This window comes from Taudactylus pleione, unplaced genomic scaffold (genome assembly GCF_031769625.1).
Source record: "Taudactylus pleione unplaced genomic scaffold, aTauple2 ptg000166l, whole genome shotgun sequence".
Lineage (NCBI taxonomy): Eukaryota > Metazoa > Chordata > Amphibia > Anura > Myobatrachidae > Taudactylus > Taudactylus pleione.
Genome location: NW_028284568.1, coordinates 440757 through 456002, shown reverse-complemented (window position 1 = coordinate 456002; position 15246 = coordinate 440757). Strand labels below are relative to the sequence as shown.

General features: G+C 47.8%; 1 protein-coding gene across 3 annotated transcripts in view; it reads left to right on the top strand.

Annotated features, from left to right (window-relative positions):
- Positions 1 to 11952, top strand: part of PPP2R5C (protein phosphatase 2 regulatory subunit B'gamma) — a 165358-nt gene extending 153406 nt beyond the window's left edge. For all 3 annotated transcript variants that reach the window (XM_088475208.1, XM_088475210.1, XM_088475209.1), the window contains 3 exons: positions 4200 to 4272; positions 8815 to 8931; positions 9809 to 11952. In XM_088475208.1, coding sequence (XP_088331334.1) covers positions 4200 to 4272; positions 8815 to 8931; positions 9809 to 9940 — 322 coding nt within the window. In that variant the 3' untranslated portion in view covers positions 9941 to 11952. The remainder of the gene's footprint in view (positions 1 to 4199; positions 4273 to 8814; positions 8932 to 9808) is intronic.
- The last annotated feature ends 3294 nt before the right edge of the window (positions 11953 to 15246 follow it).

Here is a 15246-nt window from a genome sequence, read left to right as displayed (position 1 = left end):
ATGCCTGGGTGCGAGAAGTGGTCTCCCAGGGGTACGCCCTGTCTTTTCGGCACAGGCCGCCTTGCCAGTTTTTTTGCACAAGTCCTTCTCAGGACAAAACCAAGGCCTTGCAGGTTCAGGAAGCCATAGAGGCCTTGCTGACGGCGGGGGTCATTATACCCGTACCACAGTCTCAACGTGGGATGGGGTATTACTCTACGCTGTTTCTGGTGCAGAAACCCAATGGCTCTCATCGCCCCATCCTCAATTTGAAGTCCCTGAACAGGTTTCTCAGGGTTCCCAAATTCAGGATGGAAACTTTGCATTCCATCATACTGGCGATGGAACCGGGGGATTATATGGTCTCCCTGGATATCCAGGACGCCTACCTCCATGTGCCTATAGCAACATCGCACCAACGGTTTCTGCGGTTTGCTATTCTCCACAACCACTACCAATTCAGGGCTCTACCCTTTGGTCTCTCCACGGCACCAAGGGTATTTACCAAGGTGATGGCGGTCATGGCGGCTCACCTTCGGAGCCAGGGGATACGGTTGCTACCGTATCTAGACGACCTCCTCTTGCTGGCAAGCTCCCCGGAGGTACTGATCCAGCATCTCCACCTGACGGTCGCTTGTCTACAGGCGCACGGCTGGTTGATCAACTGGAAGAAATCCTCCCTCATCCCATCACAACGGATGGTTCATTTGGGGGCCCTGCTGGACTCTCGTCAGCAACGGATTTTTCTGACTCCAGAGAAGGTCTCCTCCTTACAGCTGCGGATTCACAGTTGTCTGAGCAGTGGCAGAGTGTCGGTGCACTCAGCGATGAGAGTTTTGGGGTCCATGGTGTCGGCATTCGACATGGTGGAGTTTGCCCAGTTCCATTCCAGGCCCCTGCAGGGGCTGATTCTTTCAGAATGAAACGGATTGCCACACAGGATCCGCTCTCAGATGCTGGTGTCCTCGGAGGTGCGTCTGTCCCTAGCCTGGTGGCTGCAGACAGCGCATCTCCTGGAGGGGCGCCCCTTTTGGATCTCGGAATGGGTTCTGCTCACGACAGATGCCAGTCTCCGGGGTTGGGGGGCGGTGACAGGCTCCTTGTCACTTCAGGGTCGTTGGTCGGCGGAGGAAGCGATTCTTCCCATCAACATCCTGGAACTGCGGGCAGTATACAGAGCCCTGCAGTCGTCCGGCACCGCTCTTCACGGAAGGGCCGTTCAGGTGCAGTCAGACAACGCCACCACGGTGGCGTACATCAATCACCAGGGAGGGACTCGCAGTCGAGCTGCGATGTCGGAGGTGTCCCGCGTCCTGGCTTGGGCGGAGCGCTATCTTCCAGCTCTCTCGGCAGTTTTCATCCCAGGAGTCCTCAATTGGGAGGCAGACTTCCTCAGCCGTTACGATGTGCATCCCGGGGAATGGTCGCTTCATCCAGAGGTATTCCAACTACTCGTGGACAAGTGGGGGCTGCCAGAACTGGACCTGATGGCGTCCCGTTACAATCACAAGCTGCCTGTGTACGGGTCAAGGACAAGGGACGCAGGCGCAAGTCTGATAGACGCGCTGTCGGTGAAATGGCTGTTTCAACTGGCTTACTTGTTCCCTCCGATATCTCTGCTGCCTCGGGTCCTGCGCAAGTTCAAACAGGACGGAGGCACACTGATCCTGGTGGCCCCAGCGTGGCCCAGAAGGCCGTGGTACTCCGATCTGCGGAGCCTGTCCATCGACGCTCCGTACCTCCTACCTCAACGGCGGGACCTGTTGTCTCAGGGGCCCTGTCTTCACCCGGATCTGGGTCGACTATCTTTGACGGCGTGGCTCTTGAGACAGCCGTCCTGAGGTCTCGGGGCTTTTCTAGCTCCGTTATTACCACCATGCTGAGGGCGCGCAAGCCTGCTTCCGCGAGGATCTATCACAGAGTGTGGCACACTTACTTTCAGTGGTGCGAGGCCAGAAACTATGATCCCCAGGTGTTCCGGGTTTCGCGTATTCTGGCTTTCCTTCAGTCCGGTTTGGACTTAGGATTACGTCTTTCTTCACTGAAGGTACACGTGCCTGGTCTGTCGGTGTGGTTCCAGCGCAGGATCGCTGCTATGCCGGACGTACACACCTTTTTCCAGGGTGTTTTGAGAATCCAGCCTCCCTTTGTGCCACCTGTGGCCCCGTGGGATTTGCCGGTGGTTCTTAGGGCCTTACAGGGTCCTCCTTTTGAGCCCTTGGAGTCAGTGGAGCTCAAGTGGCTAACTTTTAAAACTGTTTTCCTCTTGGCAATTGCTTCTGCCAGGAGGGTTTCAGATTTGGGGGTGCTTTCTTGTCGTCCCCCTTTTCTGATTTTTCATCAGGACAGAGCGGTGCTTCGCACTCGTCCTGATTTCCTGCCTAAGGTGGTTTCCAGGTTCCACATTAATCAGGAAATTGTTGTACCAGCCTTTCAGTCACCTGATCTTTCGGCTGGGGAGACTTCCTTAGACGTTGTAAGGGCACTCCAGGTTTATGTGGACCGGACTAGTTCTGTGAGGAAGTCGGATTCTTTGTTTATCCTCTTTGGTTTTCACAAGAGGGGTTGGCCTGCCAACAAACAGACTCTAGCCCGTTGGCTTCGTTCTGTTATTATTGAGGCTTATATGCAGGAGGGTTTACCTGTTCCAGCCTCGGTTAAGGCTCATTCCACTCGGTCCGTGGGCCCTTCTTGGGCTGCTAGCCGTGGCGCCTCTGCTGTTCAGCTGTGTAAGGCGGCCACCTGGTCTTCCATTCAGACCTTTTTGAGGTTCTATGCGTTTGACACCTTTGCCTCTCAGGATGCATCCTTTGGGCGCCGGGTTCTCCTATCAGCACAGGAGCGTCCCCGCCCTTAGTTGGACTGCTTTGGGACATCCCCAAGGTCACCCTGTGGACCCCTATGGACCCTGAAGTAGAAAACAAGAGATATGGTAAGAACTTACCTTTGTTATCTCTGTTTCTACGAAGTCCATAGGGTCCACAGGGCACCCGCCCTGTCGCACCTGGCTTCATATGGGCTCTGTGACTGGTCACCGGTTTTCCGTCTCCCATTTCTGTGAGTATGGTTCTTGTGTGTTCCAGTCTTCCTTCTCTCTGTTTCGTCTCCTCCGGCCTGGGCTGCTTACCAACTGAGGTGCCTGTGGCTCGGGGGCGGGGTATGGGGGAGGTTGGACCCAAGTGCATCCTGGGAGCAGCTAAAAGCTTTAACTCCGTGGTGCCCGAGGATCCAGGATCCAGCTATACCCCAAGGTCACCCTGTGGACCCTATGGACTTCGTAGAAACAGAGATAACAAAGGTAAGTTCTTACCATATCTCGTTTTTTATGTATATACCAAAAGGCGGCCTCACTACACTATTACACTGTTTCTGTGCACTCAGCAAATCTGTCACGTTTCATCCTTTTATTGTATATACCAGAAGGCAGCCTCATTACACTATTGCACTGTTTCTAGTGTTCACTCTAGCTCCAGCGGCAGGCAGGGCGCCGGAGCTAGAGAGGGCAACCTTCTGCATGCGCCGAAGGCCCGCGCGTCCGAAAAGCGGGCATGGTCATAAAAAGGGGGCGTGTCTATAAGACGCGTCCCCTTTTCGGCATACCTGGGGGCGTGCCCGGCGCTTACGGACATGCCGGGCAGCCCCCAAGTGCTGCAGAAAGGGAGAATAGATGCCGGGCGCATGCGCCCGACGTCTATTCTCCGGCGGTGACCGGGACACCGCATGTTTCTCCACCCACCCGCAGGCTGTCAGGGCAGGGCGCTTTTTGCCCTCCTCCTTGAGGGCAGGGTGCTTTTTGCCCTCCAGAAGGGCAGGGCGCCGCGCCCCGCTAAAACAGCCTAGCGGGAGCGCTAGTTTCTGCGCACTCAGCTAATCTGTCCCTAACCTATTGCTGGCAGAGACTACGACAGCGCACAGACGTACAGTAGTTCACCACAGCCAATCAGCTTGTAGCTTTAGCACAGGGCCGGCACGTTGCCTATATGTAACAATTGTTCAGGATCCTGACTCTGCTGAAGAACAGATGTTTTCTTTACCATTTACACTTTTCTCGCTTATTAGCAATTAGAAAGTAGGACGTAATCCAGCGTCGCTGTAATGGCTGCATCCAATGTGTGCTGTTGTTATGTCTGCGTGACGTGTTTTCTGGCATGAAATAATTCTTGCATTTCACCCTGCACCATTAGTAATTTAAATGTAATTTCATTTTGCTGCGTTTCAAGGGAGAAGCTAAAACTGAAGGAAAGAGAAGAAGCATGGGGAAAAATAGAGAATCTAGCCAAATCCAACCCCCAGGTATGTACTGGTGTATTCTGGTGAATGCGTAATGGTAATACTGCACCGTATTCTCAGGCGTTAGATGGCGGTTTGCGTGTGATAGATTTATATTTGTTGCCCTTTTGTGCAGTCATTTACATAAACCACTTAGATTTAGTTGCAGCATGCAGGGCTGAAATCACGCTCCATACCCAGTACGGTTGTCTGAGCGTAATCTGCCATCGTGCAGTCATAGCCGACTAAACCAGCATGTTTCCAGCTTCCAATCTGTGGGTTTTCGCAGCAGGAAATTAATCGTATTTACGATCCATGTTCTCAATTACGGGATATGCAGTAAAACACATTTGAGATGAGTATTATCTGTTATAATTTATGCTGCTCAGTATGGGTGCACAGACCTGCAGCACGAAGACAGAAACACTACGGCACCAGTGCTTAGATTAGCTGCAACAGCTCCTCACACTTGCCACAGCATTTATGAACGTCAGTGCTTAGAAAGCCTGCACATTTACACAATTATATTGTGCTGAAGCGTTTATACGTATGAGGTTGTAACAGTGTAAGTGAGTACCGGGGTGGGAGTAGGGTAGGTGTGAGTACCGGGGTGGGAGTAGGGTAGGTGTGAGGGTGTACCAGTGGGAGTAGGGTAGGTGTGAGGGTGTACCAGTGTGAATAGGGTAGGTGTGAGGGTGTACCAGTGTGAGTAGTATAGGTAGAAGTAGGGTAGGTGTGAGGGTGTACCAGTGGGAGTAGGGTAGGTGTTAGGGTGTACCAGTGTGAGTAGTATAGGAGGGAGTAGGGTAGGTGTGAGCGCGTACCAGTGTGAGTAGTATAGGTGTGAGGGTGTACCAGTGTGAGTAGTATAGGTGGGAATAGGGTAGGTGTGAGGGTGTACCAGTGTAAGTAGTATAGGTGGGAATAGGGTAGGTGTGAGGGTGTCCCAGTGTGAGTAGTATAGGTAGAAGTAGGGTAGGTGTGAGGGTGTACCAGTGGGAGTAGGGTAGGTGTTAGGGTGTACCAGTGTGAGTAGTATAGGTAGAAGTAGGGCAGGTGTGAGGGTGTACCAGTGGGAGTAGGGTAGGTGTTAGGGTGTACCAGTGTGAGTAGTATAGGAGGGAGTAGGGTAGGTGTGAGCGCGTACCAGTGTGAGTAGTATAGGTGTGAGGGTGTACCAGTGTGAGTAGTATAGGTGGGAATAGGGGAGGTGTGAGGGTGTACCAGTGTAAGTAGTATAGGTGGGAATAGGGTAGGTGTGAGGGTGTCCCAGTGTGAGTAGTATAGGTAGAAGTAGGGTAGGTGTGAGGGTGTACCAGTGGGAGTAGGGTAGGTGTTAGGGTGTACCAATGTGAGTAGTATAGTTGGGAGTAGGGTAGGTGTGAGGGTGTACCAGTGTGAGTAGTATAGGTAGAAGTAGGCTAGGTGTGAGGGTGTACCAGTGTGAGTAGTAGAGGTGGGAGTAAGGGAGGTGTGAGGGTGTACCAATGTGAGTAGTATAGGTAGTTGTGAGGGTGTACCAGTGTGAGTAGTATAGGTAGGAGTAGGGTAGGTGTGAGGGTGTACCAGTGTGAGTAGTATAGGTAGAAGTAGGCTAGGTGTGAGGGTGTACCAGTGTGAGTAGTATAGGTGGGAGTAAGGGAGGTCTGAGGGTGTACCAGTGTGAGTAGTATAGATGGGAGTAGGGTAGGTGTGAGGGTGTACCAGTGTGGGTAGTATAGGTAGGAGTAGGGTAGGTGTGAGGGTGTACCAGTGTGAGTAGTATAGGTGGGAGTAAGGGAGGTGTGAGGGTGTACCAATGTGAGTAGTATAGGTAGTTGTGAGGGTGTACCAGTGTGAGTAGTATAGGTAGGAGTAGGGTAGGTGTGAGGGTGTACCAGTGTGAGTAATATAGGTAGAAGTAGGCTAGGTGTGAGGGTGTACCAGTGTGAGTAGTATAGGTGGGAGTAAGGGAGGTCTGAGGGTGTACCAGTGTGAGTAGTATAGATGGGAGTAGGGTAGGTGTGAAGGTGTACCAATGTGAGTAGTATAGTTGGGAGTAGGGGAGGTGTGAGGGTGTACCAGTGTGAGTAGTATAGGTAGGAGTAGGGTGTACCAGTGTGAGTAGTATAGGTAGAAGTAGGCTAGGTGTGAGGGTGTACCAGTGTGAGTAGTATAGGTGGGAGTAAGGGAGGTGTGAGGGTGTACCAGTGGGAGTAGGGTAGGTGTGAGGGTGTACAAGTGTGAGTAGTATAGGTAGGAGTAGGAGAGGTGTGAGGGTGTACCAGTGTTATTAGTATAGGTGGGAGTAGGGTTGGTCTGAGGATGTACCAGTGTGAGTAGAATAGGTGGGAGTAGGGGAGGTGTGAGGGTGTACCAGTGTGAGTAGTATAGGTGAGAGTACGGTAGGTGTGATAGTGTACCAGTGTGCGTAGTTATACAGTGCATCCGGAAAGTATTCACAGCGCTTCACTTTAATATTTTGTTACAGCCTTATTCCAAAATTCAATAAATTATTTTTTGTCCTCAAAATTCTACACACAATACCCCATAATGACAACGTGTAAAAAGTTTTTGGAGATTTTTGCATATTTTATAAATAAAAAAACACAACTAAGAAATCGCATGTACATAAGTACTCTCACAGCCTTTACTCGATACTTTGTAGATGCACCTTTGACAGCAATTACAGCCGCAAGTCTTTTTGAATATGATGCCACAAGCTTGGCACACCTATCTTTGGGCAGTTTCGCCCATTCCTCTTTGCAGCACCTCTCAAGCTCCATCAGGTTGGATGGGAAGCGTCGGTGCACGGCCATTTTCAGATCTTTCCAGAGATGTTCAATCGGATTCAAGTCTGGGCTCTGGCTGGGCCACTCAAGGCCATTCAAGAGTTGTCCTGAAGCCACTCCTTTGATATCTTGGCTGTGTGCTTAGATCATCCTTCAGCAGGACAACGCCCCTGTCGCCCCAGTCTGAGGTCAAGAGCGCTCTGGAGCTGGTTTTCATCCAGGATGGCTCTGTACATTGCTGCATTCATCTTTTCCTCGTTCCTGACTAGTCTCCCAGTTCCTGCTGCTTAAAAACATCCCCACAGAATGATGCTGCCACCACCATGCTTCACCGTAGGGATGGTATTGGCCTGTTGATGAGCGGTGCCTGGTTTCCTCCAAACAGAACGCCTGGCATTGACACCAAAGAGTTCAATCTTTGTCTCATCAGGCCAGCAAATTTTGTTTCTCATGGTCTGAGTCCTTCAGGTGCATTTTGGCAAACTCCAGGCAGGCTGCCATGTGCTTTTTACTACGGAGTGGCTTCCTTCTGGCCACTATACCATACAGGCCTGATTGGTGGATTGCTGCAGAGATGGTTGTCCTTCTGGAAGGTTTTCCTCTCTCCACAGAGGAATGCTGTAGCTCTGACAGAGTGACCATCGGGTTCTTGATCACCTCCCTGACTAGGGCCCTTCTCCCACGATCGCTCAGTTTAGACGGCTGGCCAACTCTAGGAAGAGTCCTGGTGGTTCCGAACTTCTTACATTTATGGGTGATGGAGGCCACTGTGCTCATTGGGACCTTCAAAGCATTAGACATTTTTCTTTACCCTTCCCCACATTTGTTCCTTGAGACAATCCTGTTTCGGAGGTCTACAGACCATTCCTTGGACTTCATGCTTGGTTTGTGCTCTGACATGCACTGTCAAGTGTGGGACCTTATATAGACAGGTGTATGCCTTTCACAATCACGTCCAAACAACTTAATTTTTCACAGGTAGACTCCAATTAAGCTGTAGGAACATCTCAAGGATGATCAGTGGAAACGGGATGCACCTGAGCTCAATTTTGAGCTTCATGGCAAAGGTTGTGAATACTTGTGTACATGTGATTTCAGAAGGTGCATACACACAATGATTTTATGAACGATTAACGATTTTTGCATATTCCCTTAATGAAAATCGTTCAGTTGGTCAATCTGACTGAACTACAAACGTGAACGCGCATGAACTATAATCGTTCATCGTTTTAACTCAGAAAGTGAACGATTTTTTTAACGATAAACGATATCGTTATCGATAATCGTTCCAAAAATCGTTGTGCGTGTATGCACCTTAAGTGTGTGTTTTTGTTTTTTTAATTTAATTTTGCAAAAATCTCCCAAAAACTTTTACACGTTGTCATTATGGGGTATTGTGTGTCGAATTTTGAAGACAAAAATGAATTTATTCCTTTTCAGAATAAGGCTGTAAGATAACAAAATGTGGAAAAAGTGAAGCGCTGTGAATACTTTCTGGTTGCACTGTATGTCCTTGTCATTTACCAGCCCTTAGTAACCCAGTTGTAGTGGAACTACAAGTCCCAGCATGCCTGACAGCCTCTTGCTGACAGTATGCTGGGCTTGCATCTCCATGGTTGCTAGAGTTACAGATGACTTACCTTTGCAGAATATAACCGAGGGTTAATGGTTTGCAGCAGTTGCTAATAGGGTGGTGTGTCCATGACTTTATTTTGGAGCTGTAATGGTTTATTAGTAAGACAGTGTAGTTTCCTTTCCTTATTACGGATGACTATTTCAATACTTTGTATTGTAGTTCCCTATGTATACTGACACCTCTGCTCTGAACAGTCCTGTTGCAATGGAAACAGATGGACCCTTACTTGAAGATGTACAGATGCTTAAAAAGACAGTGAGGGAAGAGGCGTCTCAGGTAACCCAGGAGTGGTCATTCTCTTCTGTGACACTGCAGATATTCCGTTATATTACAGCAATCGTTCCTGAATCACATTACACGGCCGCACCGTGTTCACCATTCTGCCAGCGCGTTAGTTGATTCTGAGAAGCTACCTGAGCATAGAAGCACGCTGGGGCATATGGTCGTTAATGGAAACCATATTGGCTTGTGCCCATACTATATTCAGGGCAATGGGTCATCTGAAATTATTCTTCAAATTCTCTTTGTAAATGGGGTCATTTGTTAGCGTGTATTGTCTGTCAGATGATCTATTGATGTGAATCTGTGGACGTCTGTCATTGGGCTGGGAATGAGTCTGATTGGTGTTGGGTTGCTCAGCCATCCTCTCGCAGCATTAGAGTAAAGGAACTGGTCAGACTCTGTGCTGGGACTTGCCTAATGACCAGTCACAAGGATTTTGAGTACTGGTTTAGGAGACGATAAATTCTGTTTCCATGGTACGGTCTATTCCATGCTGAAGTATTAAATAGTCCATGAAAGGTTGCATGACCTATAACACTGGTGCACAATATGGACCAAGCACATCTGGAAAAGGTCTAGGAGAAAGTCTGATGCACCACCGTGACCTGAGCGTTTCCTGCTCTCTAACAGGGACACACTGCTCCAGTCCTCACCTATAGCCACAGGTCATGTTTTGTGGATGTCTTTAATCATGCGCAGGTGAGCTAGTCTGTAATTCTCCCACCTGATCCCAGAGAACATGATCTTGTTGGGTTACTTGAGGGTTGAGAACCACTGGCCTAGCCCATGAATCCTTGCAGACTACTGATCTTGTACAATAAGGAGATCCATTTCTGTGTCTCATCCAGCTTATTGGTATGTTCCTTTGCAGGTTCAGAAAGATGTAAAGAAGGAAAGACCTCTCGTACGACGCAAGTCAGAACTGCCTCAGGACATCTATACCATGAAAGCCTTGGAATCTCATTGCAGAGCTGATGATTTAATAACACATGATGGGCATTAGACTATGACAATGACCTCTTGTTCTGTGGAAGCAGTTACACATTAGAGAGAAAACATTACTTTTTTGTGCCATACTAATCTGTTACATGCAGTCAGAGCTTTCTTCCACCCTGTTCTGTAGGCAATAACTTTATTACAGTACAGCCTAAGGTTAGATGTTCAAACAATGGTAATAAGAAAACCCATTATCCTGTGTATAGAGCCTGGGGTTGCGTCTTTTTCACACCAACTGCTGGTTAAAGTCACGAAAGTCTAGAACGCCACTCACACAATCACAGCCATGCGAGTGACTCTGGTGCTGATCCAATGACTGCTCTATCCCAGCCCCTAATATACTGTGCGTCAGCGAGGGGGAACTCTCCCATGTAAAGCTTCCTCCTTTTATTTTCCTCAGTTATGTACATTGGTTTTGCCTCGGACAAGCTCATATATTGTTGAAGTACTACTTGTATTGAAAGCCATATTCTCGTCATTCGTCGTCACCATCTTTTGGTATGACCGCGCCATTCTCAGAGCACTAAGAGACCATTGTATTGCCATCAAATCAAGCAACTTAGGAATGAAACAACGTGTGTACAGAAATGTGTTCTTCAAATAAAACGCTGTTTCCCTGCCGGTCTTGTTCCTGGGCGCGGGCGCTGCGGCCTATGTTAATGCTCTTGTATTGGGTAGAATTTAGTTTACCATCTGCCAATAGCATGCATGCATTCTGTATAAGAGATGCTCATAAAAAGTGTGGGGGTTATTTGGCAAATTAATGATATGGGGTTGAATACAATACCACAATTACTAATTATACAGTGATCTATCCTTCATGGCAGCAGTTCTAGATTACATGCATATATTCTAAAGTTGTATTTTAGAAGCGCAATCTATGAAAGCCGGAATCTCCAGTCAGCTTGTAAATATGTCCAGATTGCTGTGTGACTGTAGATACTGCTATATATCCATCAAGGTCAGATAGAGAGTCAGCCTTCCTCCCAGGGTGTAACAAGCCTTATTGCCATATAAACGCTCAGTAATAGAAGTCAGAGTATTATATTTAGATCTCTTTTAAAAGACTGACTTTAATTATTACACAGAAGTTTGGGCTTATGGTAAATATTACATGTTGGCGGTTTTGATTTGGCATGAAGGTACGTGGCTGCGTGATGGTTCTGGGTACTGTCCTGGTTCCTTTTTCTTTTGTTTTTAGTGGCGACTTTTGGGGAGGAACGGTTTCAGCAGAAAAATAAGTTTTGCACTAGTTCCCCTGTATGCAACAGACCTGTCCTGTTACACTTGAAAAGTAATCGATTAGCGATATTTCCAACGCAGGATACTGATGGCGTCTGTGCACGGGACACTGGGTTGCTTGTATATTGTATATATATATTTGGTATACCATTGTTTGAACTTCCATCTTTTGCTGTTTTAATTTTATTTTGTATTATTTTATTTTTTTTCTCCTCTGGAGTTTGGTTGTTTTTGTATAATGGGCGACAAGTTGCTAAAAAGACTTCTACCCTTCTCTTTGTATCCGATGCACAACCTGTATATCCATGTTTGGTGACCCATGTGATACTCCAATCTCGCCAACCATCTATTATTGTCTAGGTTTTATTTGTGCTCTTTATTATAAGTACACCTTCACCAAATGAGGGGGAAAACCACAGACTGGCTTCTATAATGCATTTATTATTGTATGCCATGGTATTGTTATACAAGAGAGAAACGTTCCGTGCTTGGGTTCAATCACTTTATTTTTTTTATTTTTTTTTTTTTAAATCTTCCTGAATAAAATGTGTTGTGTAGAGTATACCCAGCTAATGTACATGGAGACGGATGGATACCTGCTCGCCTTGGTGATTGTACTCTGTATACAGCTTCCAGAACTTACCTGTATATGAGGAATCTCAACAGTACTATGAAGAGTGTCTTTTTAGCGTGGCTTTAGTATGGCTTTTATTTTAATATTGTACATACATTGTACTTTGTTTTATGGTAATAAGTAATAAAAATGTAGACTTCAAATTTTGTATAAAATGGTCCTGTGTACAAATTTCGGTTTCCTAACCCACAGATGCTACAAGTCCGAGGAGGAGTATAAATATCCCAGAAATATCTCATTCACATTATGTGACCAGTGTGCTGTGAAGGGGACAGTGTTACCAACCAGGCTGTGACCATAGGTGAGGCGTCATGGCTCGGCTTCCAGGCCTGTCCCTGTGTGATGAGTTATACACAGAATTACAGGACCTCTCATGGATCAAGTGTAATGATAAAATGCTCATGGTTTCCTGCCTTCTACAGCTGTATTAGTAAGTAGCAGCGACCCTCCCCCTCAGTTAGATGGGTAATAATTCAGATGGATATGAAATGAGAAAGGAAGAGATCATCACATGAAATGACAATATTTGTGTTCCTTTATATCATGCTGCTCTGGAGCGGAGGAGGTTAGGGGAGAGCAGCTGGGGCTGCGATAACTAGAGCCAATCGTCCGGAGTGTTGTGAGGAATCCAGCTGGACAAGCACAGTGATTGGATGCCCATCTATACACATCTGGTGAGATCTGATACCGCACACTGTGACCACGCTGGGCCCATGGTGACTCCACCAAATTGTGGCCTGTATAAAACATTTATGGGGTGAGCGAGAGAAACACAACCATCCAAAGCCATCACTGCTTTCTGTAAAGGATAATTATATCTGTAAATAATGTTCTTTCAGGTATATTTTTTAAATTACAAATAAAGAAGTTTTCATATATAAATGACAAAGTGCCTATTTTGTTTTTTAAAATGTCCCATTTCTAGCAGCTGGGCCCTTGCATAGTGCTTCTGTATCCTCCACAATTGGCTGATCAGAGACGCTCTCACACTGCTGTCATTGTTCTCAGTCCCCAGTCGCTTCCCAACGCCACCAGCCATAGTTGTGTGCTCTATGCTGGGACAATAACATCCCACCCCTTCCTTCCATTAACACCTCTGCACAATTGCTTGAGAAAAGTAGGTCTCTAGCATGGGTGTGTTTTGTCACAAGCATGGGCCCCCTAGCATGGCCATCGTTCTCACCCACGCCTGGGCTCTAGCATGGCCATTTTGTCCCACGCATGGGCTGCAGCATGGCAGTTTTGTCTCACGCCCGGGCGCTAGCATGGCCATTTTGTCCCACGCATGGGCTCTAGCATGGTTGTTGTGCTAGCATGGCCATTTTGTCCCATGCCTGGGCTTTAGCATGGCCATTTTGTCCCATGCCCGGGCACTAATCTGGCTGTTTCGTCCCGGGCTCTGGCAACTTATGTAATTTCCCCTGCACAATACACCATTTACTTTAGAACTCACATTTTTGCTGCCACCTTGGTGTGTTGTCTGCACAAAGAGCAGTAAAATGTATTTGTTTCCCTTGTATACCCACCCATTCAGCTCTAATACACAGGTGTGGTTTAATTCTGCTTTTCTATAATAAACTATAGTTTGGAGACTACACTAAAAACTCACTGGTCTTTTCAAGTGTACCAATGTACGAAGGTCCTGAGATGGATGCTGTTCCATAGAGATGAATTCAGGAAAGCAGGAGGTGTTGACGATTCCTGGATAGTCTTGGAGTAACATGGAAGATCTGTTGCACCCTCAGCCCAGGAGGATTGCATGCTGGTATTAACTGTATATGTTTATTGGCCAACGTTACATTATATCCAAATACAGATGTAACACCACCCCTAAAAAATGGTATTTGCTGACCCCCTTTCTAAGGGCAAATTACTCCTAGTGTTACTACATATCAATTTGTTGCATTAATGTGGTATTTACTAAATTGCACAACATGAAGTTCAGTTTTAGTAAGCATCAAATTAACACACGGCATGTCACAATGTTATTAGACCATCCCATTCCTGTGTCTCAATTCATTCTCATTCAGCATTAATACTTTCATGTGCCAGCAGTCTCTGTGCATGGGGGGGGGGGGCTTAATGCACATCACAAGCTGTTCTGCTATCATTCTCTATTATAAAAAGCGTTTAGCATTTCCTTCACTAGTCCATAGGGGGACACAGGGACTACGCTGGGGTATAGGCTGGCAGGAGGAGTCTGGGCACCAAACAGCCAAGGCTCCTACTCCCCTATACCACTGAGGAAATACTAGCGGAGGCTTGGACTGCTTCTAACAGGTGGTTTCAGGTCTCCAAGCGCATTGCGTCCTTTTACCCGCTCCTTGCCAAGGAGCGTAGCAAATGGGTGTCTCCTGTGGACGCGCACGTTGCTAGTCTCATTAAGAGTTCTACCCTTCCTATTTCCAATACGGCTTCCCTCAAGGATCCGACAAACAGGAAGCTGGAAAATTTCCTTAAGGGAATTTATGCTCATGCAGGTGCTATTGCACGTCCGGCCATGGCATATGTGTGGGTGGCCAAGACCGATTGGCGCTTGGGCAGATGCCGTGGAGGGGAGGGCCTTTCATCCGGGGCCCATGACAACCAGCTATTGCCTCTAGTGGCACATATCAAGCAGGCTGCTTTCTATCTAGATGAATCAGCTATTGACAATTGCATATTAACTTCCAAGGTGTCAGCTGCTAATGTGTTGGCCAGAAGGGCCCTCTGGCTGCGCTCTGACTCTAAGAAGGCCCTTTCTTATTCCGGTGATGTTCATTTGTGCCAGAATTGGATAAAATTGTGGCTATGGTGGAGACGTCCAAGACTGTGTTTCTACCTTCGGCAGCAGCACCTAGACCTCGTGCAGCCTCCTTTTGCCCACAAGGACAGACCAAGGGGCAGTCCTTTTCAGGTCCTAGAATTCTTCCGCTAAGACCTCCAAGCCCAGAAGCAAGCAGTCCTGGCCTACAAGACGCCCGAGGGCCAAACCAGCTGACAAGCCTACAGATTGACGGGACGAGCCTCTCCCCGGGGGCCCCAGTGTGGGAGGCAGGTTTCTGCTTTTCTCCAACATCTGGATGACATCCACGTCAGACGCCTGGGTTCGTGGCGTAGTCTCGCAGGGCTACGCTCTGACGTTCAGGAAGCATCCTCAAGTGCCGGACTTCCAGGAAATCTGGTAAAGGCAAAAACGCTGCTGGAGTGTCTGCCAGTTTCCAGCCTTGCCCACGCCCGGGCTCCTTGTGTGTTCACGAAGGTCATAGCAGTTATGGCGGCTCACTTGCGGCGCAAGGGTATCAGAATTCTCCCTTATCTGGCTGACCTTATCCTAGCCAGATATGCTTAGGGAACACCTTCACCTCACAATAGATCTTCTACAATCGTATGGGTGGGTCATCAATTGGAAGAAGTCCTCCATGAATCTGACCCAGGAGATGCTCCACTTGGCGGCC